Raw genomic sequence first — 23479 nt, forward strand, 5'->3', positions numbered from 1 at the left:
ACCCCACGGATCCGCATACCGTTCCCTTGTGAAGAGTTCCGAGCTCTTTGCCATCGAACGTGGTTTTTTCCATCTTGTGGATATGTATGCCGGACCCTTGTGACAGGTCCCGAGCCCTTTGCCATCGAACGTGGTCTTTTCCATCTTGTGGATATGTATGCCGGACCCTTGTGATGGGTCCGAGCCTTCCCTCATGTACTTGGGTTTTTTTCCATCTAGTGGATTTCTATGCCGGGCTCTTGTGATGGGGTCCGAATCTTTTGCTGTTGAGCGCGGTGAGGGTTTAAGGATGGCTTGCTGGGGAAGTCACGTAGGGGTAGGGGCGTCTTTTCCGTGTGGTTCTTTTGGCGGTTCCCTCGGGTTTCCCAATCGGCGCCACGTGTGCGTGTCTCATCGATTTAGAAAAGGAGGGAATCAAACGACGCGTGTCGAAACCCTAGCCCTTTTTAAAGCCTTTTGGGGATTTCATTCTTTGCTTTATTTCTTCGTCTTCCTCGGGTTAAAAGGGTTTTCCTCCGCGACGACTTTTCTGCGCATTGCTTGTTCACCAACCTTCTTCCGGTGAGTTCTGTGTCTTTTTTTTTATCCGTCATTTGATAGTTTACGATGTCTGTCGCGACTGTACCTCAGAGCCCTTCTTCTGAGTCAGTAGAAGTAGTGGAGAGGGCTCCACCAAGAAAAAGGAGGCGGTTGTCTGTAAAGGGTGGGGGCGGCGTCTCTGAAGATGTACGGCAGCCCACAGAGTTGAAAGATAGCTCCGGGGCCTCTGGGTAATCGGTGGGGGCCGCTCCTTCGGAATCTCTGGCTCGGGTTTCTTCTGCTCGTGAGGCGGAGATTGGGGATATTCGGTCTGGTGCCGTTATTTGTCCCGGTCGGGTGGCGTGTTTCAGGAACACTTTGGGAGAAGGGGCGGCGGAGAAAATTAGGAGGGAGTTCCACATTCCCGATGATTATGGGATTAGGGTTCCTTCCTTTGTAGAGGGGGTGTGTGGAGGTACCACTGAGGAAGAGGTAGCTTTCTACGTGGAGGCTTTTCGGGCAGGGGTTAGGTTCCCGCTCTTGGGCATTATAGTAGAGACCCTAGAGTTTTACCGGGTGGCCTCCTCCCAACTGGCGCCTAATAGTTTGCGCACTCTCTTGGCTTTTGTGGCCAAGGCGGGTCTTCATAAGGTTCAGCCTACCCTTCCGCTGCTCCGGGCCTGTGTTGCCCTTAGCCCATTGGTGAAGGGGGAGGACAGCTGGCTATATCTGACCCAGCGTCCTCAGGTGAAAATGGCGGCGAACTTGCCTTCCTCCATCAAAAAGTGGAAGGAGGAGTATGTGTTGATCACCCCTCCGTCGGACGCCGGCTGGGACTTGCCTCGGTCTTGGAGGCGCTCCGTTGAGTGGCGAAGGAAGTCCCTCCCTGACGAGTCCGACTATAGCAAGTTTGACTTGGGGAAGCTTGCCTCTAGGGAGGCTATTGACGTTTCCGAGTTTAGATGGGAGAGGAGCTTGAAGAGGCTTGGTTTGCTGGGTGGAGAGGAGGACCCGCTGTATGGGTGAGGGAACGGGGGAGAGTTCTGCCAGCCGTTGTGGTGAGCGCCTCCCCTCTTTCTCTCTCTCTGTTTCTCCCTTTTTTTTTCTTTTTTTTTGTTGCTTTCCTTCGTTCTGAGCGGTTGTTGTTCTCCTGTTTTTGGCAGGAGGTATGTCTTCTTCCGATGACGCTGGGAAGGGGAAAGGAGTTGCGGAGGTGACGAAGGGTTTGATGAGTCATAAGAAGATCCCTTCTGATTTTATGGCCGCGGCCAGGCTGGGCCGGTCGCAAGCGAAACTTGCGGCATCCGTGCCTTCTAGCCCCTCTGTTCGAGCGGTCGGAGAAAAGGGGGCGGCTAGGCTTTGCCCTTCGGAGTCGGAGCCGTCCGCCAAGAGGGCTGCCCCTTTTGGCGCTCGACAGGGGGATGCTGTTCGCGTGGCGCTCTCTCCTGCCTTTGCAGAGGACGTGCCAAGTCGGATGGAGGGGGCGGTTATGACCAAACTTCTTCTGGAACGGGTGGTGCTTCCTCCGCAGAGCTTCCAGGCGCGAGGAGAGCTGTTTAAGCCTAACTGGAAGATTGGCGTTGAGAATAGCGTTCTTGCGAATCCCCGGGTTGGGGTGGAGCTGGGGGTGACGACCGCCCTTCCTGGCGACGAGGCTGAGCTGGAGGGCTATGATCGTAGGGCCCTTGGGGCTCAGTATTTTCAATCAACATCTTGCATAAGTACCGGGTGGCCGGTTTTCTGTTTGTATGTTTCTCTCTTTGCCATTTTGAGAACGTACGTTGGAAATTTTCTGATATGTTGCTTTTGCAGTCCCAGAGCTATGCAAGGAGGATGGTGCAGTCCCTGCTCGAGGATGAGGCTGAGATAAGTGCCTTTGAGGAGGGAAACCGGCAGCTAAGCAAGGATTTGGATAGAGCCCGGGCGGAGAAAGCGACCTTTGATGATACTGTCGCTCGACTTCGGGAAGCCCTCCGGACAACCATGGAGGGGAGAAGTCGTGCAGTGGACAAATTGGCGGTGGCTCGTCGAACGCATGCCCCGGAACTGGCGGAGGCGCGGGAGGAATGGCATGGCTCAGTGGAGTTTCTTAGGGCTGCGGCCGCGTTTAGCGTGGATGTTAAGATTGATGCTTTTGCTGAATGCCGGCGGCGTGTTCAAGAGGTTGATCATTCTTTTCCCCTTGACAGATTGATGCATGAGGCTGAGGTCGATCCTCCGCCGGTACCAGTAGAGGCACCGGAGCTGGTCGGAGAGGAGGTGGCTGCCCTGGTGGATCCTGTAGTCACTGAGACCTCTGAGGGGGCTCAGTGATGCTAGGATGCATTTTGGACCTTATATTTTACTTTTTCTTACGGGGTCTGTAATAACTTTTCAATTCTCCTTCTTTTCTTCTTTTTTTCTGCTTTCTTCTCTCTTTTTTTTATATATACGATGTGCTCCGGGTTATCCGAGCCTTTTGGTATTGAATTTCAATCTGACCGTCGAGAATATTTCTGGTGCACCCCGTGGGGTGTCTTTTTTGCGGAAGGACTATCTTCCCCTCGAGTGATCAGTCCGGGGTTAATAGGTCCCGCCTGCCCTTTAAGGGGAGGTCTTTTCTTCATGGGGAGCGTTTTAGGGTATTCTCGGGGGGATCGGCCCCGATGCTACCTCTGTCTCACTCCCTGTCTTCTTTCGGGTCCCTCATTTATTATGGGCCGGAAAGTGGAGATACGTATGGCTTTAAGTAGAAATGCTATTCCATTGATTTGTTTAAGGAGAAAATACATCTATGCTTCTAGAGACATAAAAAGAAACAAACAAACATTCGTCATGCTTTTAAAGAAAAACACGGAACTTACCCTGTCTTTTTACTGGTAAAATTCTCGGAGGTTGTCCATGCTCCAGCTTCGAGGGACTGGGGTCCCGTCGAGGCGTTCTAGTTGGTAGGCCCCGGGGCGGAGCACTCGAACGACCCTGTACGGTCCTTCCCATTTAGGGGCGAGTTTTCCGGTGTTCCGGGGGTCGGATACCTCCGCACGCCGTAGCACCAGGTCTCCGGGCTTTACCGAGCGCTTTTTTATCCGGGCGTTGTAGTACCGTGCCACCTTTTGCTGGTAGCAGGCGGTTCGGAGAAGAGCTTGCTCTCTTTTTTCGAGCACGAGATCGAGGGTGTTCCGGAGGAGCTTGGAATTTCCCTGTTCGTCATAATTCGCGGTGCGGAAGCTGGGGAGGCCAATTTCTAGCGGAATGACCGCTTCGGCCCCGAAGGTTAAGCTGAAAGGGGATTCTCCAGTCGCGGTCCACGGCATCGTTCTATAGGCCCAGAGGACGCTAGGGAGCGCCTCTACCCAGTTTTTTTCGGCTTCACCCAGTCGCTTCTTGAGGCTCTGAAGCAAGATCCTGTTAGTTACCTCTACCTGCCCGTTGGCCTGCCGGTGTGCTACGGAGGCGAAACGATGTTCGATGCTTAGGTTATCGCAGAATCTGCTGAATTCAGCACTAGCGAACTGGGGACCGTTGTCTATTACAAGTGTCTTTGGAATGCTGAAATGGCACACCACGTCGTGATAGAAGAACTTCTCCGTCGCCTTGGAATTGGGTTTTTCCACGGCTTTGACCTCGACCCATTTGGTGAAGTAGTCAATGGCAACGTACAACATTGTATGCCCCCCGGGGGCTTTTGGGAAGGGTCCGAGTAGATCCATGCCCCACATGGCGAAAGGCAGGGGCCCTGCTATCGCGGTGTATGGTGTGGCCAGTTGGCGGGGAGTGGTCGCGTACCTTTGGCATGGGCTGCACTTCTTGACGAACTCTTTGGCGTCCATGAGGATCGTAGGCCAGAAGTAGCCGTGCCTCACGATTTTCTGAGCCAGAGTCATGCCGCCTCCGTGGTCTCCGAAGATCCCTTCATGTACTTCTCGTAGCGCGTAGTCTGATTCGGAGGGCACCAGGCATCGGAGGTACGGCCATGTGTATGACCGTTTGTAGAGTCTGGGCCCGTGGACCACGTAGTGGGCGGCTCTTGCAGTTAGGCGCCGGGCTTCTAGCTTATCTGTGGGCAGTATACCGTCTTTCAGGTATCGCATGATGGGGTCCATCCATTTTGGTCCAGGTGGAATCTCCAAAACTTGCACCTCGTCGATGCTGGGGTGGGGCAGTATTTCTGTGAGCACGGTGCCAAAGTCATGGGTCTCTTCGGCGGCCATTTTTGATAATGCATCCGCTCGATTGTTCATGTCTCATGGTACCTGGAGGATCTCTACCTCTCCCATTCCCTGCAGCTTTTCTCTTACCTTCTGGAGGTATCTCTTCATCCTGAGGCCTTTGGCTTCGTATATTCCGTTCACTTAGTTGACGAGGAGCTGGGAGTCGCTATGGACTTTTAACTTTCCCACGCCGAGCTCCGCGGCTAGATTTAGTCCTGCCAGTAAGGCTTCGTATTCAGCTTCATTGTTGGAGGCTTTGAAATCTAACCTGAGGGCGTATTCCAGCGTAAATCCTTCTGGGCCGTGGAGGACAACTCCCGCCCCGTGCCCTTTTTTGCCTGCTGAGCCGTCAACGTGCAGGGTCCAATGAACGTCGTCGCTTTGCCCGTCCTCCGTTGTTGCTGGTTCCGCGGCCAGGGCCGTGGATTCCACTATAAAGTCAGCGAGGGCTTGGGATTTGATAGCTCGCCTCGGGCGGACCTGTATGTCGAATTCTCCCAACTCGACGGCCCAACTGACCATCCTACCCGAGGTCTCTGGTTTTTGGAGAATCTTCCTCAGGGGTTGGTCGGTCAGAAGCACAATGGGGTGGGCCTGGAAGTAGGGGCGGAGTTTTCGGGCGGCGCTGACGACTGCGAGGGCGAACTTTTCTATGTTTAGGTACCGGATTTCTGCATCGTGGAAAGTCTTGCTCACGTAGTACACCGGGTGTTCCTTTTTGTCGCTTTGCTTGGCCAACACCGCGCTCACCGCCGTAGGGCTGACGGCTAGGTATAAAAGTAGCTCTTCCCCTGGCTCGGGTTTGGCGAGTATGGGTGGTGTTTGAAGGTATTGCTTCAAGGAGTCGAAAGCCTCTTGGCAGGCCGGGGTCCATTCGAATTCTCGCATGTTTTTTAATTGTTTGAAGAAGGGTTGGCACTTTTCTGCCGATTTGGGCATGAATCGGCCGAGGGCCGTGATTCGACCTGCGAGCCTCTGTACTTCTACCGCTGTTGTCGGGGGTTCCATGTCTAAGATGGCCTGGATCTTCTCGGGGTTGGCCTCGATCCCTCTCTGGCTGACCATGAACCCCAAGAACTTTCTGGAAGTTACCCTGAAGGCGCATTTTGCGGGGTTTAGTTTCATCCGGGCTCGTCGCAGGGTGTTGAAAGTTTCCTGAAGGTCGGAGATGTGTTTGGAGGCTTCCAGACTTTTTACCAGCATATCATCGACATACACCTCTACGTTCCTTCCGATCTGCACTTGGAATAGCTTATTTACGAGCCGCTGGTAGGCGGCGCCTGCGTTTTTTAAACCGAAAGGCATAACAGTGTAACAGTAGACGCCCTGATCGGTGATAAACGCTGTTTTCGGGATGTCTGGTTCGTGCATTTTGACCTGATTGTAGCCTAAGAACGCATCCAAGAAGGTGAGAAGTTCGTGGCCGGATGTGGCGTCGATGAGTTGGTCTATGCGCGGGAGGGGGTAGGAGTCCTTTGGGCAGGCCCAGTTTAGGTCTGTGAAGTTGATACAGGCTGTGGGACCCGATCCCGCGAGAGGGGTGGGGCGCGTGCCGCCACGCTCTCTCTTGGTCTCTCGTACCCACGCGATTGGCGTGTCCTTTTTAGTATTGATTTTAATTCATCTTTTATGTGAACTTGGGATCGCTAAGGCAATCCGAATTCCACACAAAAGAGACTGACAGAGTCGCCACCTAGATATGGGATCTAGGACCCATAATTAACCAGAAATCTAGACTCGCTACCTGGTTACAAGAATGGAAGGTATGGGGAGTTATCCACCACATGCACCATTCCTGCCCGATAATCGGTCTTCAATTCCAAAAGTTAACTCTTTTAAATTCATTTTAAATGGCTCAATCAACTCTTTATTAATGTGCTATCTACGTCACATGCATCTTATGATCTAATTTCATTGTGAATCCTAAATGTGTATCTTGATTCCTTAATTTGTCTGGATTCAATCTAACTGAAAGTTCTCCTAGAATTCTAATTTCAGGGAAAGTCCTAAGTGATTTAATTAAGAATTTACAAGAAAATTAATATACAAAACCCCACAATTTGTTGTGGAGCCGACTCGCGGTTGGTATGCCATCAGACATCCAAGCTGCCTACGTACCCAAGCCTCACTGGGATCAGAGTCGACGTAGTTCGGTGCACCTAAGCTAAGCTACTTATGCCTAACTCAACTAAGACACCGACCTAGACGGGATTGACTGTTTCAACAGTTATAAGAGAAGTTATTTAATTCAAGTTGAGGATTTTATTATCCTAGGATTTCATCTAAGATGCTATATGATTCTTATCTTGTAGACACCCCATTTTGACTGAACCCTTTCATGTTTTGTTTTAAATAATTGCCCTAATAAACTAGTGTTCTAAGGTCCCAAATTGTGCCCTAGGTTAGCTTAGGGTCCCACCAGGATCCCTACAAAATTTCGTCAAAATCCGAGCTAATTTGCCTAGCGAGCAAACCTCAGAAAGTGTCGTGAGACAAGTTCAGAAGGGTGGCGATTTAGCCAGAAAAGGGGTTGTGCTGGAATCTGAAAACCAGTTCAAATTAGCCATTGTGGGCTGTCCAGGAAGATATGAGGGTGCACAGATTAGTGTACAACTTAATTGAGGGGTGCATTATCCAGAACCTGGGCATTTCTGTAAATAAGAAAGATTCCTTTCTTCTTTTTTAAGTAATCATTAGACCCTAATCTAGCTTAAGGGGGGTTAAGGGTTACGATTAGTTGAGAGAGCATCTTAGGAAGCTTCCTAGGTTGTTAAAAAGCCCTCGATCCCAACCCTCCATCCATAAAGGGGATTTGAAGGGTTGGGATCAAAGGAGAGAAGATATTTTGCAAAGATTTATCCCCCCCTGTTTCCTACCTGGACCACTAGCCCTGTATAGAAAAGTACCAAAATACATAGATGGGGGCTGCCCATGGAACAGCAGGGCTTTGAACAATATCATTTCTATCTTTCTCGCCCTGGCCACCCCCTTTGCTGTGTAAAAGAGGGGTCATTGAATACATTAGAGGGGCTGTCTCGGAGGAAAAGGGGGATGTAATTATATCATTTTCTCATTACATATTTATAAAAAAAGGGCATCGAAGAGAGGGAGGGGGGATTTTCATTTTTTTTTTTCGATTTGAGAAAAACCAGAGAGCCGAGAGAGAGGAAGAAGGAGAGACCCCTAAAATCCAAACCCATCTACCCCTTTATCCATCATCAACGAACCCCACAACCAGTTCTGGTCCCAAACCTCACCATCTTCAACCTTTTTTAGAGAAAACACATCTGCAGAACCAGAGAGAGTGAGGCTCCTTCTTCTCCGGGCATTAAGCCGGAGCTCCGACGGATCTCGTCAAACTCGTTTGGGTTCTTCACAACCAAACCCCCTTCTTCTTCTTTCCTTCCAACCGCCACCCCACCTTCTCCGGTGGGTTTGCCGGAATCCGGCAAGGTCCTCACAGCCACCACCATCCCCTACCACAAAACCCATTTTATTTCCCTCAAACCCATTCCCCTTTTTCTGCTTAAAACCCATTTCCTCCTCCACCAGATTTATAGAACCCTCGTCAATACCCAAATCTCCATTGCAACCACCATCAAGAGATCACAGAGAGAGAGAGAGAGAGCAAAAGGGGTCGTAGGTCTTCTTCTCCGGCAACGTTGCCGGAGCTCCGACCACGCCATTTTCACCCCCAAACCCACTCCCATAACCCATATCTGCAAACCCTCTTATCAAGTTCCCCATTTCCTTCATCCCATCTCTGCAAACCAACTCCATCATCTTCTTCCCCTCTTGCAACCTCCACCATTAACTCCGGCCGTGCTCCGGTCAACCTCCAAAACCTTCCACCGTTTTCCACCACCGTAACCCCCATCTCCTTCATCCCTACAGGTATTCTCCACCCCAATCTCCCCCACTACCATCAACCCATTTCCGGCAAACCCCATTTCTCCAGCCATCTCTGTCCATCCTCAACTACTCCCATTTCAACCCCATTTCCCCATTAAAATCTCCACTAAACCCATTCTATTTCCACCATTTTTCTACCCACAAAACCCCCTGTTATCCCCTTCATCAGCCACTCCTCCCTTTATTTTAAAATCCAAAACTCATAGCTGCAACTCCGGTCAACACCCCCACCCCAAGCCCAATTCGTTTTCCCCCACTATCAACCCTTTTTATCCCCCATCAGACTATAGGTTCAAGTCATTTTTGGGTCAGACCTATTTCTAATCAAGCTAGATCCAGAAGTTGTTGAAGTAGAGCTCGATTCCTCGGATCTCATCGGCCGCGATATCTTTCCCTTCTTGATAATTTTGGTGGCAACTCAGGTGTCATCCTTAGCCCTTGAATTACAGAAATTTGCATGGCTAATTACCCTGTTTTCCGATATTATGGTACGAATCGGTGGATTTGATGTTAATTTGATTCTTTTGATATTACCTTAGTTTTGGTTTTGATCCTGAATTGAACTCCAGCGCTAACTGGTTTAATTGGTTTCGCCCCATGTCATGGGTATAATAAGTATATGAATCATTTGGGGTATATATGTATATATTTCTATGCATCTGAAGCATCTATGGTCATCATGAGATGGATGTTTCTGCACATTTGTTGATTTGTTTCTTTGATAAGTAAACTGCTTGTCCTCATCTTTTGATTGGAAAATGATATGTGGTGAATAGACGGAGAGGCTCAAAATCCGAGGTCTTTCAAGTTTGTTATTTTGCTCATCTCTATAAATCTGATCGCATTTCCCTTGTCAATTGCATATGGCGAGCATCTGGCTGATGGTTTGAATTACAGGGTATTGTTTAACGTGATTCACTAGCCTTTGGTCCGCATTCTGATCTTCTTGTTTGGGCATCTGAATGAAAGTTTAGATCGGGAAATGAGTTTCATTCTGCTGAATGGGATTTATTCATCTGAAAATGCATAACTTGGTAAATTCTTCTTTTGAAGGAGGTAGTCGTTTAGGCGTTTCATGGAACATGATTGTTGTTATGTGACGCCTGTTCAAGTTACTTTCTCTGATTTAAAAAATATTTGGAACCCATGCAATGCTTCTATCATCTCCAAAATATTCCTTGCTCAGCAATCTACTGTGAGGCATGCTAAATATATTGTAAAATACAAATGCCTGAGCCACAGTTCTTGAATCCTTTAATATGATTTGCTTTTAAAGTAATACATATTTTGCTTTAGTACCTCATATTGTTTCTTTTGAGATACTTAAGAGGAAGAACATTGGCCTCATCTCTCTTGATTCTTAATCATAGACGTGTTTGCCTTCTAATCGATGTTAACACCCTGTGTGTGGATCACATGTGTATTATTCTAAAGCATGATCTCCATTACCAAAGCCTGATTTTCTATATTGGCAGACATGTTGGGTTTCAATGTAGGCCAACCTTTTCCTTTTCAATTTGCCTCTCATATATATAGTTCAATGTTTTTTTTTTGAGTGGAATATTAGAGGGCATGCTTGCGTAACTTCTTTCGGGGAAGCATTTTTGTTCAAAGAAAAGTGCTATAGTACTGTAGAGTAATGTGGGGAACTTGAAATCTGTGTCCAATTATGCTTGTTTGCTAAGTAAGGAGCTTCTAAGTATCTTTTGGTCTAGAACAGGGTAAGCATTAAAATAGTTCCTTGACATCCTTGGATTCATACATGTTGTGAAGCATTTAGCTGGAATTAGGGCTGCTCGAAGGATGATTGTTTAATCCTTTAGATGATCAATTGAAAGCTATGCATATTTGACTTGCTAGCTTTAATCTATCCCATGTGTGTTACACCATGTAAGCAGTTTAAAGTGATGATCTGTTCATAATGGTACTTCTATTATTTCTTTCAGCTTGATTGTCAATATCAAGAAAATGCAGATAATGAGTCTTTGCTTTATGACCTTTAATCTTGAGTGGGCCCTTTCATTGAAGGAGTAGGGTCGGTACAACCACAACACTGTTTTATCCGGCTTCTATTTATTCTAGGGCGGATAATGTTAAGCGGGTTATTGTGCGCTAATGTCATATAAAGGGTTGTTGGTGTCAGGCCTTTATTCTTCGATCCTATTCTAATGTTTTCTTAGCATGGTTCGAACGAGCATGATCATTTTTTTCTTCATAATTCCGGGGTGATGAAGGCGCTAGCCCAAGCCCATCCTTAGGGGACTTGCTCAGTCCAAGTAGCATACCCCTCCTTTGTATATAGGAGACTTGCCCAGTCTCATCAGATGTTTACATCATTTGTGTCTCAGAGACAAACCTTGTCTCTAGAGAGTTCCCCCTTTAGGAGGCTTACCTAGCCTCATGTTAGAGTGGCCTCCTCTTTTAGAGCGAGTCCGCCTTTAGAGTTGTTGTCATTCATCCTCGTTTGAGACTAACTCAGTCTTATTAGAGCCTTCAGTGCTAGGGATCTTAGATCGTTTTCATTTTTCTTGGGGCACCAGTTACTTGTTGTGGATCGTCTCTTTGAGGCGTTAGTTGCTTGTTCAGGGTTTCCCCTTTTGGATTTAGGGCTTTGCCCTAGTTTGTGGTTGTTCTTGCGTGTTCCCTTTAAGATTGAAAACATTTAAAGGTTTAGAGCATTGGAAAAGCTTTAAAATCCAAAAACATTAGAAATTTAAAACTCAAAAACATTTGAAAAACTTTAATATAAAAAACATTTGAAAATATAAAAAACCTTAAAAAAACCTGAAGTGTTAGTGTTTCTTTTAGAAGTGTAGTTTGAGAGTTCGTTTCGAACTACGTTGGCTTGATCCTCTTCCACAAGGTATGTAGTGCAGCTTGGGATCTTCACCCCAAGTCCAGCCAAACTTTGTAAATAAATCATTTAACCTTTTTTCTTCAAAACTTTGTTTTCAACAAGATCTTCCTCTAGAGTTAGGAGTTTGTCTTTGATGTGTTGTGTGGTTTGTTTGTGTTTGTGTTAGAGTTAGGGGTTTGTTGCGCCTCCGTCCGGTCAGTTGGCGATTCACATCGCCGACTGATGACTAGGTCTAAGATGCGTTAGCAATCCTATTGTTTTCCTTAGGGCACACAGCCTAGTTACACATAGGTTGTAGGAATCACCTGCATTAGCTTAGGGCTAAACCTGCATTTAGTTAGGGCATATAGGGTGTCCTAAAATCTACAATTCACTGGAATTTAAATAATCGTACAAGAGGCTTTTAATAACTAGTCCGGTCTTTTAGATCGAGTCTAAGATAGAGGTCTAGGTGTCTTAGGCATCCTAGCTTAGAATAGGCGCGAAGAACTACGTTGCCTTGATTCTCGTGGAGGCGGGGATACGTAGGCTTCTTTGGATGAATACCAGACCATCCGAGGACTCGGGCTAAATCGTTTAGAGTTTTAGGATTTGTGGTGTTGTTATTGTATGTTTTGATATGTTCTCTTACTTTCTTGTATTGATCATATACCTTTAGTTGTAGCTTGCATGTGTATGTCCACTAGAACTTAGACACCAGTTAGGTATGTCACTCATAACCTAGCAATATTTAGGTGGCACCTCTTCCATTTATTTTTTCTGAGCTTATTATTTCTATTCTCAGGAAATGCATGCTTAGATAGACGACTCCTGAGGATTGTCCCCATTTCACATGATATTTGCCCAAAACTCTTCGAGGTTAATAATAAATGGCATAAGAGACCAAGTGTTCGCACTCGGGCGAATTGGGGGCGCTCTTCGGACCTTCTCCATTCGTCACCAGGCACGGACCTTCTGTATCTCTGGTTATCCATTGCAAACAGAGCATTTGTTTTGGTTCCATGGCGCATCCATGGATGGCGACTCTGAGTTATTTCTAGATATATCTTGGTTTCGAGCCCTGGCTCCGGATCAGGATGTATCTCTTTCCTTTTATATCGCCACTCATGCTATGCTGTGAGGGTGGCAACAGTTTCGAGAGTTCCTTGGTAGAGCTCTGCACCACGTTGTGGATGATCCAGAGAGTGTAGGGACTCGTTCTCTCACCGTCCTCGGATCGGGGTCCACAGGCTGGCGACTCTGCTGGGGAGTTCTTGAAACATTGCCTAACTCTTTAAAAATGCCATTTTCACTAACTTTGGAGGAATTTGGGTTAAAATCATTTTAAATGGGAACCTTTTCGCTTAGAATCCAGGGGCACCAGATAGGTGCGTAATTAAAACAAAGGATTCACACACTGCACATCATGCATTGTCATATTTTTTATTTCTTTCATTGTTTTTCATTATTGGCTCCACGGGATAGATTCAATGCGTGCCTGACTGGGATGTTATTACATCCTGATGGTACTGTTGAATCTATTTCCAAGCTATGCGCCGGTGCTGCAGCCGTAAACACTAGGTGTACTTGTGTTTACAGCAGCCGATGAGGAATGAAGCATACTATGTATAACACTAGGTGTACTTTTGTTATACATATTAGGTATGTTTCATACGCATAGTACCCAATAGATTGAGTCTAGAGCCCTACTTTGTTTTATATATTATGTATATACGTACTGACTTAGTGAAACCCAACTAGGAAGTACCCGTGTTTATATAAGTATATTGCATTCATATAGGGTCGAACATGTGTTGCTCACACATGTGGAGCCTAGAGTCAGGAGCCTTGTCCTATCTGTAGACTAGAGTAGCTCACCTTGCGTGGCTACAGCACGGTCCTAGTACACTCACTGGTCTGTCGCAAGTCGAGACTTTCTCGACTCCGTTAGATAGATTAGGGCTGGTGCCCCTGGTTAGGATATATGTATATGTGTATATACCTATATATATACTGATTATGTATATTAGGGTTCTCTTAGTTAGAGTTCCTTAATCATTTCAATTGGTTATATCCATTCTCTGTTCAGATCTAGATTTAGTCAGTGGTTTTTGCTTGTCGTTATTGTGGCCATGATCTGTCCTTTGATCTGTTGTCCATTGGATTTGACCTGTTGTCGTAGGTTCTCACCCTGGGTCAGCCCTTCAGTTGATCGCCATTATCTAATGACCATATTTCAAGCTTATCTTACCCCCATTATTCGCATACCCTTTGGTTGAGCTGTGAGAATCCTTGGTGTAGCCGTTATGCTGCCGGATATTGTCCAGACCACTTTTGAGCATAACTGCTACTTCTTAGAGTTAGGAGAAACCATGAGTTTACCTTACCTTGACTTTCTTGTTTAGCGTCGTTATGCTGTCGGATTTTATCCAGACCATTTTCGAGCATGACCGCTATTTCGTAGAGTTAGGAAAGCCATGAGTTTACCTTATCTTGACTCTCTTGTCTAGACGTTATGCTGCTGAATTTTTTGCAAAATATTTTTAAGCATGACTGCTATTCTTTAGAGTCAGTTTACCTTGTTTTGATTCCCAGTCATAGCGTCAATTGGCTTAGAACCCATTTTTGGTAAAAACTTCAGGTTTGGTCAGCTATATTTGCACCCTTTCAGTTTCACTAAGTGCGTGGCCTATACATGTCGTTCTCGTGGCCACAATTTATTTGCTACTCGTTGATTGTATATTTATTCTTTTGTTGTGTCATAGATTCAATTTTTGCATCTATTATTGATTAGGATATATGCTTGTCTGTATACTTATCTCGTCTTGAGATCTAGCCGGTAGCTTGTCACTGTCCCTATGGCCACGGTCTATCACTTTGATCTCCTCGATCGTATAGTTATTGGTATTCATCGCTGGATTTAAATCCGGTCTATGACCTACTTCTGTCATTTTGTGGCTGTGATTTATTTCCTGATTCGCCGATCATCTTTGGTCGCTGATGAAAAATTTGGTGTCGCCGATTGTATCCTCCCCTTATAATTGATCACCAAGTTTATCCTTATCATTTGTTTATGGATATCTCCATTCTCTCTGATTTTATCATTGTATGAGTGTTAGGTTTGATCATGGCGAACAACGTGTTGAAGAGTTGGATAAAGGAGACTATCAAAACTCTTCCGCGTGAGCATTCAAAGCGGAGCATGGCCGAGAAGTTTATTAGTACATTCAATCATTTGAGCATACTCGGCATAGACTGGAAGTTTCTCCAAGCAGCTGCCAATCTTTGGGATCCTACTCTTCATGTCTTTAGATTCGGTTCATTTGAATTTTGTCCTATCTTTGAAGACTGGTGCGTCTTATTGGAGCTCCCATCGGAAGGACTCTGGGTCCAACCTCTGAGTCCAGATGACCCTCATTCCATTTTCTGCAAGTTGTTCAAAAATACCATGGTTGATGCTCTGTCATACTTTACAGACACAGGTGTGCGAGTTCAGGACCTCATCAAACTTTTTTCTAAAATATCGACCCTGTCGACTCCCGTTTTCAGAGTTGTCAGCGCAGCGCCTTGATTTTCGGTGTCTTCGCGCGTTATGTCGTTCGTGGAGATTCTTATAATGCTCCTTTGGCCTTGTTAGCTGTGGTGGATCAAATCAATGAAGGAAGGAATCCTGTTCCCACCATACTAGCAGAAACTTTCTCCGGACTGGACCTTATTGCTCGTCAGGAGGTTCATGATAATTTCTTTGGGTGTGTCAAACTGCTTTATTTGTGGCTTTGTGAAAAAATCACCATCTTTCGGCCGCAGAGCTCCCTTCAGTACACCCTCAAGGATCACCTTTCGTGGCAACCAATGGCCAATAAACCCCAATCCATTGATGAGTGGCATAATTGGTTGCAACACGTGGAGAAGGATCAATTCCATTTGGTGAGTCATTCATGCTTGCACGTTATCACTAGCACCCACCCATATCCCTTTGTGTATCTTATGGGTTTGGAAAAGTCAACATTTTATGCACCAACCCGTTTGCTTCATCAGATCACGGGACGCCCATGTCCTCCCGGAACTGTAGCACCTCCTCCTTGCGAAAAGCTATCTCCTGATATCATCAATACCATTATGGCTGCTTGGAGAAACAAGGTCTTATAGTGGAGATTTGCCTTAATATCTATGGTCCGATGTGGGGAATTACCAGGAAAGCTCGTGGGCAAGAGAGCTCGGATCGAAGAGCTTTGAAGATTCCTTTTCATAAAATTGTCTTTTTAATTTCTTCAAATTTCATTGTAAATAGTTACTTTCATCCAATTATTAACAAAGATTGATGTTTTGATTGTAACTACAGTTTGACTATTGATCAATGGAATAGCATTTGTGATTTTCTCTTATCTTATTTGGTACAGAATACTCTATCTCAATGGTTATCGTTTTAATTTAGTATGTTAATTTTCAATTCAGGATTCTAAAATCGAGCAAACATCGCTCACTCAGGTGTCAGTCAACCTGCATGGTCTAGACAGTCAACCACGTCTAGACTCATTCGTCAATTTGAACCGCTAACCTTACCTGAACAATCTGCATCCTCTTTATCTGAATCATCTGAATCCCTAGATCCGTCCAAATGGCTGAACCCAATGATGCGCTAACTAAAATTCAAGAGATGATGGTGAATCTTACCCGGGATATGGCCTTTATGAAAGAAGAGATGGCCCAAATGAAAGCCAGTTTAATGAAAAGGTCTCTACTTCTAGAGCACCTGCGGTTCAACCCCCTCCCGTTATACCGGCAAATCCGAGCCCTGCAAATTTGAACCATCCTTTCATTTCACCAGTAGACGTCGACCTAGAAGAAGGGCAGTACGCTGAAGAATATTGCATTCCAGATGTGGCTCGGTATAATAAGGAAAAGCAGGTAGCTGATCAATTGGAGAAGCTGACAAAAGAAATGGAAAGCTTGAAGCATCAAGGCCCAAAGCAGTTCGATATATCTGAGCTGATAATGTCTCCGGGAGTCACCTTGCCCCCTAAATTCAAAACCCCCGATTATGACAAATATGATGGGACTGGATGTCCCCGGAATCATATGAGGTGGTTTATTGAGATGTCGCAGCAGTGTGGGCTATCTCCTGAGCAAATGGGCAGGGTCTTTCCAACGTCTCTTACTGGGGTGGCGAAGAAGTGGTTTCTGCGTCGAAAGCCCGAAGAGGTGAAAACCTTGCAAAGCATCTCCAACAAATTTGTAGAGCAGTTTTCAATGGAGGAAGGAATAGAGGTTACCAAGAGGGACCTCAAGCAGTTAAGGCAAGGTCCGCCGGAGACCTTTACTTTTTTCATCCGTCGTTGGCGTCGAAAGTCTGCCCAGCTAAGCGAGAGGCTATCAGAAGAAGATCAAATCAAGCTGGTGATCAAGGGTTTGTCGCCTCAGTATTTCTATTTTATGTCCCCTCAGCATTACACCGATTTTGACCATCTGATTAAGACTGGGACGAGGACTGAGGATGCAATAGCTAAGGGTCTGAGGGCCAGACTTCCATCAGACGTCAGGGAAGGAAAGAGACCCGTGGTCGTACAAAAAGAAGTTGACCACGTAAACTATGTTCGCCCAGCGGCCAGGACTGTAACAGAGGTGGCGAGACCAGCGCCAGCACCAGCAGAGCAGAAACCTCAGAGGCGCTTTGATCCACTCCCATACCCTTTACCTCTGATTCTGAAAAAGTTGATAAGGGATAATAAAATCAGACTACCTGATATTAGGCCAGTACCCAACCCGTTGCCCACATATTGGAGATTAGACCAATATTGTGAATACCACAGAAATTCGGGTCACCTCACTGAAAGATGTTTGGCCTTAAAGCATGCGCTCCAGACTATGTTAGAGAAGGGAAAGCTTGAGGTGGAAAAGCCCAATGTAACTCAGAATCCCCTTCCTAATCATCGTACAATTCCTCCTCCCGCGACGAATGCTATTTTTGTCGAGGAGCCAGTTCTTGATCCATCCATTCTCATTTGTCAATCACTCCTGATGAGCCTTATATTCTAAGGTTTGATCCTGAAGAGATCGAAGAGATGGAAAGAGAAAGGTCTTATGCCCTCTGGAGGGGCAGTACCAATTTGGCTGAGTCATCCTCTCCATATGTCCTTCGATGTGAGGATGTTGAGGCAGAAAAGGAAACTCCTTATGTTCTAAGGATGGATGAGTTCGAGGAAGAAGAGATGAATGAAGCTCCGTATGTTCTAAGAATGGATGCAGATGATTTACTTTTATTGGAAGATCAGTGTGACGAGCTTCGTCATGTTACCCGGGGTGGCCGAGTGTTTAAGCCCGCAGAATTGAGAGCAGAAAATCCTGCAGAAGCAGTGAGAGCAGCCGAGAATCAGGGGCAGAATAGGCCGAGTGCAAATGAGGAAGAAGATAATTTGTTGAAGCAGCTGAAGAAGACCCAAGCAAACGTTTCCATTTGGGGCCTACTTATGTCTTCGTCTAAGCACAGGAAGGTTGTACTCAAAGAGTTGAATGCTGCTCAGGTGCCAACTGAGATCACTCCCGATGAATTAGTAAACCTAGTCGCTGTGACTAAGACTTCCAAGGTAATATCTTTCACAGACGATGATTTACCTCCTAAAGGGAGCGACCACGCCCGTTCACTCAAAATTACTGTAATCTGCAACAAGAAAAGGGTACCCGAAGTACTAGTCGACAATGGGTCCGCTCTGAATATTTGTCCACTGAGTACCGCTGCGACTTTGGGCTTTGGGCCTGGAGATTTTATTCCCTCAGAGCAGGGTATATTAGCATACGATGGCACCCGACGAGATGTCATCGGAACCCTAGCCACTGAAATCCAGATTGGGGGAGAAGGCTTTGACATCGAATTTCAAGTATTGGACATTAAAGCTTCTTTCTTGCTGTTATTGGGTCGACCTTGGCTGCATAAGGTCGAAGTTATCCCTTCTACCCTTCATCAAAAGTTGAAGTTTGTTCATAACAACAGGGTAGTGACTTTAAAGGGTGACCCAGACTTAGAGATTGGGCAGATTTCACAAGAGCTTGTAGCTGGGAAGGAAGCCGATGTCAGTTTGACAGGTTTTTCACTGGAGGTGTCGGTCATATCCATGAAAGAAGCCATGGGCGAAGAAGTTTTCTTCTTGACTAGCACCAACTCGAATGTAGTCAGGATGATCCGTAAACAGGGTTATATCCCAGGCGCAGGGCTGGGCAAATATCATCAAGGCCCTACTGAGTGGCCTATGTTCAGAACTTTCAATGGTCTCTTTGGCCTAGGATATGAGCCGACCGAGCAGGAGGTCAAAGAAATGAAAAGATACATGCTGAAATGGGCCGAGTATCGCCGCCGGGGATTAGAATTGCCTATGGGACCAATCAGTCTGATCAGAAATGGCATTTTCAGAAAAGAGGGGGCGGATTTTCCATTTTGCGAGTTTGCTGAACCGTGGACCGATGATGTGACAGGGCAGAGGTTTCCATGCTTCGAAATTTTCTTTGACCTAGAGTTATCAGAAGCGCCAATGAGTGCGCGGATTACTGAGGAAGCACCAGAAACTGATTGGGCCGATGTTTTAGAGCCGGGCTGTCTGAATGGCATGTTTCGGATTGAATATCCAGTGGCAGCACTGGTTGGCAGTGAGACCGAAGCATCAGAGGTGGCATTGATAGGCAGAGATGCATTCATTCTGAACCCCGCAGAGTTAATCACCCCAGCCGAGGGACCCTTGACCAACTGGACCTCCTAGGTTTTACCTCGAGTAATCTTTCAGTATAGTCCCGTTTCCTCAAAAGAGTCAGTAGTCTCTAAGTATACGTCTACTTCCCAGTCTGATATTGAGTTTGTTTATTCTAACGATTCTTTTGATGCAGGTACCGTAGAAGTTGGATCCGGTTCCGGAGGGAGTCGGTGACAAGTCTCTTTCTAATAAGGTCGAGTCCAAGAGTACTTTAGATAATGAGTTTATTTCTTCAACTGCACATATGCCAGAGTTGGTTGAGTTCAATGTTGAGTTGTCTGTTGAGTCTGTGAATACATCGTTAGAGTCCAATACAATGCCTGCTGTGGGCTATTCCATTCTTGATGTAACCAATTCTATGAATGAAATGAAAGACCCTTTTACATACATTCCTGTTTCTGTTTCTCCTGTTTCCATTTCAAGTACTGAATCTGCTCTTAAAATTGATAATATTAATAATGATAATCAAGATTCCCCCTCTGATGAGGATGCCGACGAAACTCCCCTTGAAATCAAACATATGATTCAACAAGAGGAGAGTCGCCGAGCAAGACAGCTTGAAGAGGAAATTGAAACCGTAAATATTGGTGACGAAACCTTAATTCGGGAAATACAAATTGGCAAAACTTTATCTCCCGAAGAGCGTGAGGAATTAATCACTTTACTTAAGGAGTTCAAGGAGGTTTTTGCTTGGTCTTATGATGACATGTCGGGATTGAGCGAAGACATTGTCCAGCATCGATTGCCTCTAATCCCTGGCGCGAAGCCAAAGAAGCAAAAACTTCGAAAACTTAAAATAGAATGGGAGTTAAAAGTTCATGACGAAGTAAAAAAGCTATTAGAAGTAAAATTCATTCAAGTTGTTGAATATCCAGAATGGCTAGCGAATATAGTGCCGGTGCCCAAAAATGACGGAAAGGTCAGGATGTGTGTGGACTTTAGGGACCTCAACCAGGCGAGTCCGAAGGACGATTTCCCGCTTCCTAACATTGATCTTCTGGTGGACAATACAGCTGGTCATGCTCTGTTATCTTTTATGGATGGGTTTTCGGGATACAATCAGATTAAGATGGCGCCGGAAGATATGATCAAGACAGCGTTTACTACTCAGTGGGGAACTTACTGTTACAGAGTAATGCCTTTTGGGTTGAAGAATGCAGGTGCTACTTATCAGAGAGCTGCGACTACTCTTCTTCATGATATGATCCACAAAGAAGTCGAAGTCTATGTAGATGATATGATCGTCAAGGGAAAGACTCGACCAGAACATACTGTCGCTTTGAGAAAATTCTTTGAAAGAATCAGACAGTATCAGCTTCGTCTGAACCCCAGCAAGTGTGTATTCGGGGTTACTTCAGGAAAGCTACTTGGATTCATGGTGAGCGAAAGGGGAATCGAAGTAGATCCTCAGAAAATCAAAGCGATTCAGGAGATGGAACCGCCGAGGACCGAAAAGCAGATCCGAGGTTTTCTCGGGAAAGTTCAGTATCTGAGACGGTTTATAGCTCATCTGACTATGACCTGTGAGCCTATTTTCAAGCTTCTGAAGAAGAATTCATCGAAGAAATGGACCGAAGAATGCCAGGTGGCTTTTGAAAAGATTAAGCAGTGTTTGTCCTTACCTCCTGTTTTATCCCCTGTCATCCTGGGTCAGCCATTGTTGTTGTATTTATCCATCACGGATACAGCGATGGGTTGTATGCTTGCTCAGCAAGATTCAGGGTCTAAGAAGGAGAGGCCAGTATACTACATCAGCAAGAAGATGCTAGAATACGAAGTGAAGTATACAATCTTGGAGAAGACCTGTCTAGCATTAGTTTGGGCAACTCATAGGCTCAGGCATTATTTGTTATCAAGCAAGGTACTTCTGCTTTCTCGGATGGATCCGTTGAAATATTTGTTTGAGAAGCCTGCTCTTACCGGAAGAACTGCAAGGTGGCTGTTATTGTTATCTGAGTTCGACATTACTTATGTCACTCAGAAGTCTGTTAAAGGGCGGATCATTGCAGAACAGTTAGCTGATTCCCCTGTGGAAGAGAATGCATTCCTGAAGGCTGAATTTCCCGATGTAGAGATTATGGATGTTGAAGAAGATACTCCAAATACCAGATGGACAATGTATTTTGATGGTGCAGTCAATAACCAGGGTCAGGGAATAGGAGCAGTACTCATATCCCCTCAGAAGGAGTATATTCCTATATCTATCAAGTTGCAGTTTGAGTGCACCAACAACATGGCGGAGTATGAAGCTTGTATTGCCGGACTGGAGGCAGCCTTAGCTTTGCAGATTCAAGACATTGATGTGTTTGGAGATTCTATTTTGATCATTTGCCAGACTAATGGAAAATGAAAGACTCGGGAAGATAAATTGATCCCGTATAATGCATATCTCGAATCTTTGGTCCAGAAGTTCAGGAGTATTACATTTACTCACTTGTACAGAACAAAGAATCATTTTGCTGATGCTTTGGCTACACTGGCTTCTATGTTAGACATTTCAGCAACAATGGAGGTCCAGCCGCTTACAGTGCGATTGCAATGGGAGCCAGCGCATGTGAACGTTATCGAAATAGCAGCCAGGTGTCCAGATGGAAAGCTCTGGTATACAGATATCAGGAATCTCATATCTGGTGAAGGGCATCCACCTGAGGCTTCTGGAAAAGAGCGAAGAACCCTTCAGAAATTAGCTGCCAATTTTGTTATTTGTGGTGATCAGTTATATCGCAGATCCTTTGATGGAATCCAGCTTTTGTGTGTTGATGAAGACAAAGCAGTTGAGCTTATCGAGCAGACTCATGAAGGCGTTTGTGGACCTCATATGAACGGAAAGATGTTATCTAGAAAGATCCTTAGACTTGGATTCTATTGGCCTACAATGGAAGCAGATTGTTTTGCCTTTGTAAAGAAGTGCCATAAATGTCAAGTTTACGCAAATCTTATTCATGTACCTCCCTCAGAGTTGCATTCTCTCATTTCGCCGTGGCCGTTTTCAGTGTGGGGAATAAATATCATTGGGAAAGTATTTCCGAAGTCCTCCAGCGGACATGAGTATATTTTGGTTGCCATCGACTACTTTACGAAGTGGATTGAAGCTGCTTCCTATACTTCTTTGACTTCTACATCTGTTGCGAAGTTTATCCCTACAAACATTATTTGCAGATATGGAGTACCTCATGAGTTAATCTCGGATAATGGTTCTCACTTCAAGAAGGAAGTAGCGCACTTGTGTGAAGAGTTTAAAATAAAGCATCACAAGTCGTCTCCTTATAGGCCACAGACGAATGGAGCCGTCGAAGCAGCAAACAAGAACATCAAGGTAATCATCGGCAAGATGACAGAAACTTACAAAGACTGGTCAAACAAGCTTCCTTATGCTTTGTGGGCTTACAGGACGTCGATCAGATCTTCTACAGGTGTCACTCCGTATTCTTTAGTGTATGGAATGGAAGCAGTTTTGCCTGTTGAACTGAGAATCCCATCTCTAAGAGTGATGATAGAGGCAAGCTTGCCGGAATCTGAATGGGCGAAGGCCAGGCATCAGGAACTGCAGATGATAGATGAGAAGAGGCTACGAGCCCTGTATCATATCCAGGGGTATCAAAGGCGGATTGAAAAGGCGTTCAATAAGAAGGTTCGTGTCCGAGATTTGAAACCAGGGGATCTTGTCTTGAAGTCCTATAGGGCACCGATATTTGATCCGAGAGGGAAGTTTCGTCCAAATTGGTCTGGTCCTTATATTGTCGATGAGGTCCTGCCGGGAAAAGCCGTAAGACTCCTCAATGAAAATGGAGAAAAATTAACAGAACCTACAAACCTGGATCAGTTAAAGAAATATTACGCCTAAAACACTGGAAGGCCATCTTTGGACGACTTGAGCTTTTTAAGCCAATAGCCCATATTTCAAAAAATGAAAACCCTTTTTGATAAACTCCTTTGAGCCAAAAGCAAAACCTCTTTATCAAACTTAAACCAGGTGTGGACCCCGATCCGAGGACGGTGCCGAGGGACGCGAGATCCCTCCTGCAATCCTCTAAGATCTCCACAAAGTGGTGGAGAGCTCTACCAAGGAACTCTCGAAACTGTTGCCACCCTCACAGCATAGCATGAGTGGCGATATAAAAGGAAAGAGATACATCATGATCCGGAGCCAGGGCTCGAAACCAAGATATATCTAGAAATAACTCAGAGTCGCCATCCATGGATGCGCCATGGAACCAAAACAAATGCTCTGTTTGCAATGGATAACCAGAGATACAGAAGGTCCGTGCCTGGTGACGAATGGA

The 23479-nt window shown here is 45.7% G+C and overlaps 2 protein-coding genes across 2 annotated transcripts in view; both read left to right on the plus strand.

Annotated features, from left to right (window-relative positions):
- Positions 1-19440: 19440 nt before the first annotated feature.
- On the plus strand, positions 19441-22373 carry LOC143883042 (uncharacterized). The gene is made up of 6 exons (XM_077386408.1): positions 19441-19618; positions 20072-20151; positions 20260-20328; positions 20908-21410; positions 21639-21999; positions 22356-22373. The coding sequence occupies exons 1-6, from the start codon at positions 19441-19443 to the stop codon at positions 22371-22373; spliced, it is 1209 nt and encodes a 402-aa protein (XP_077242523.1).
- A 265-nt stretch (positions 22374-22638) lies between these two features.
- The window catches only part of LOC143883043 (uncharacterized), a 15982-nt gene continuing 15141 nt past the window's right edge, over positions 22639-23479 (plus strand). The window contains exon 1 of the mRNA XM_077386409.1: positions 22639-22962. Coding sequence (XP_077242524.1) covers positions 22639-22962 — 324 coding nt within the window. The remainder of the gene's footprint in view (positions 22963-23479) is intronic.

This window comes from Tasmannia lanceolata, unplaced genomic scaffold (assembly GCF_043159265.1).
Source record: "Tasmannia lanceolata isolate RefF3 unplaced genomic scaffold, GAP_Taslan_0.1 ptg000008l, whole genome shotgun sequence".
NCBI classification, from domain to species: Eukaryota; Viridiplantae; Streptophyta; class Magnoliopsida; order Canellales; family Winteraceae; genus Tasmannia; species Tasmannia lanceolata.

Excerpts from the sequence above, each read along its gene's own strand:
- LOC143883042 (XM_077386408.1), top strand. The coding sequence starts at position 19,441 with ATGCCAGAGTTGGTTGAGTTCAATGTTGAGTTGTCTGTTGAGTCTGTG. Across the intron at positions 20,152-20,259 it reads ACTTTAGGGACCTCAACCAG|ATTAAGATGGCGCCGGAAGA; the intron begins GCGAGTCCGAAG and ends GGATACAATCAG. Across the intron at positions 21,411-21,638 it reads CCTATATCTATCAAGTTGCA|AACAAAGAATCATTTTGCTG; the intron begins GTTTGAGTGCAC and ends TCACTTGTACAG.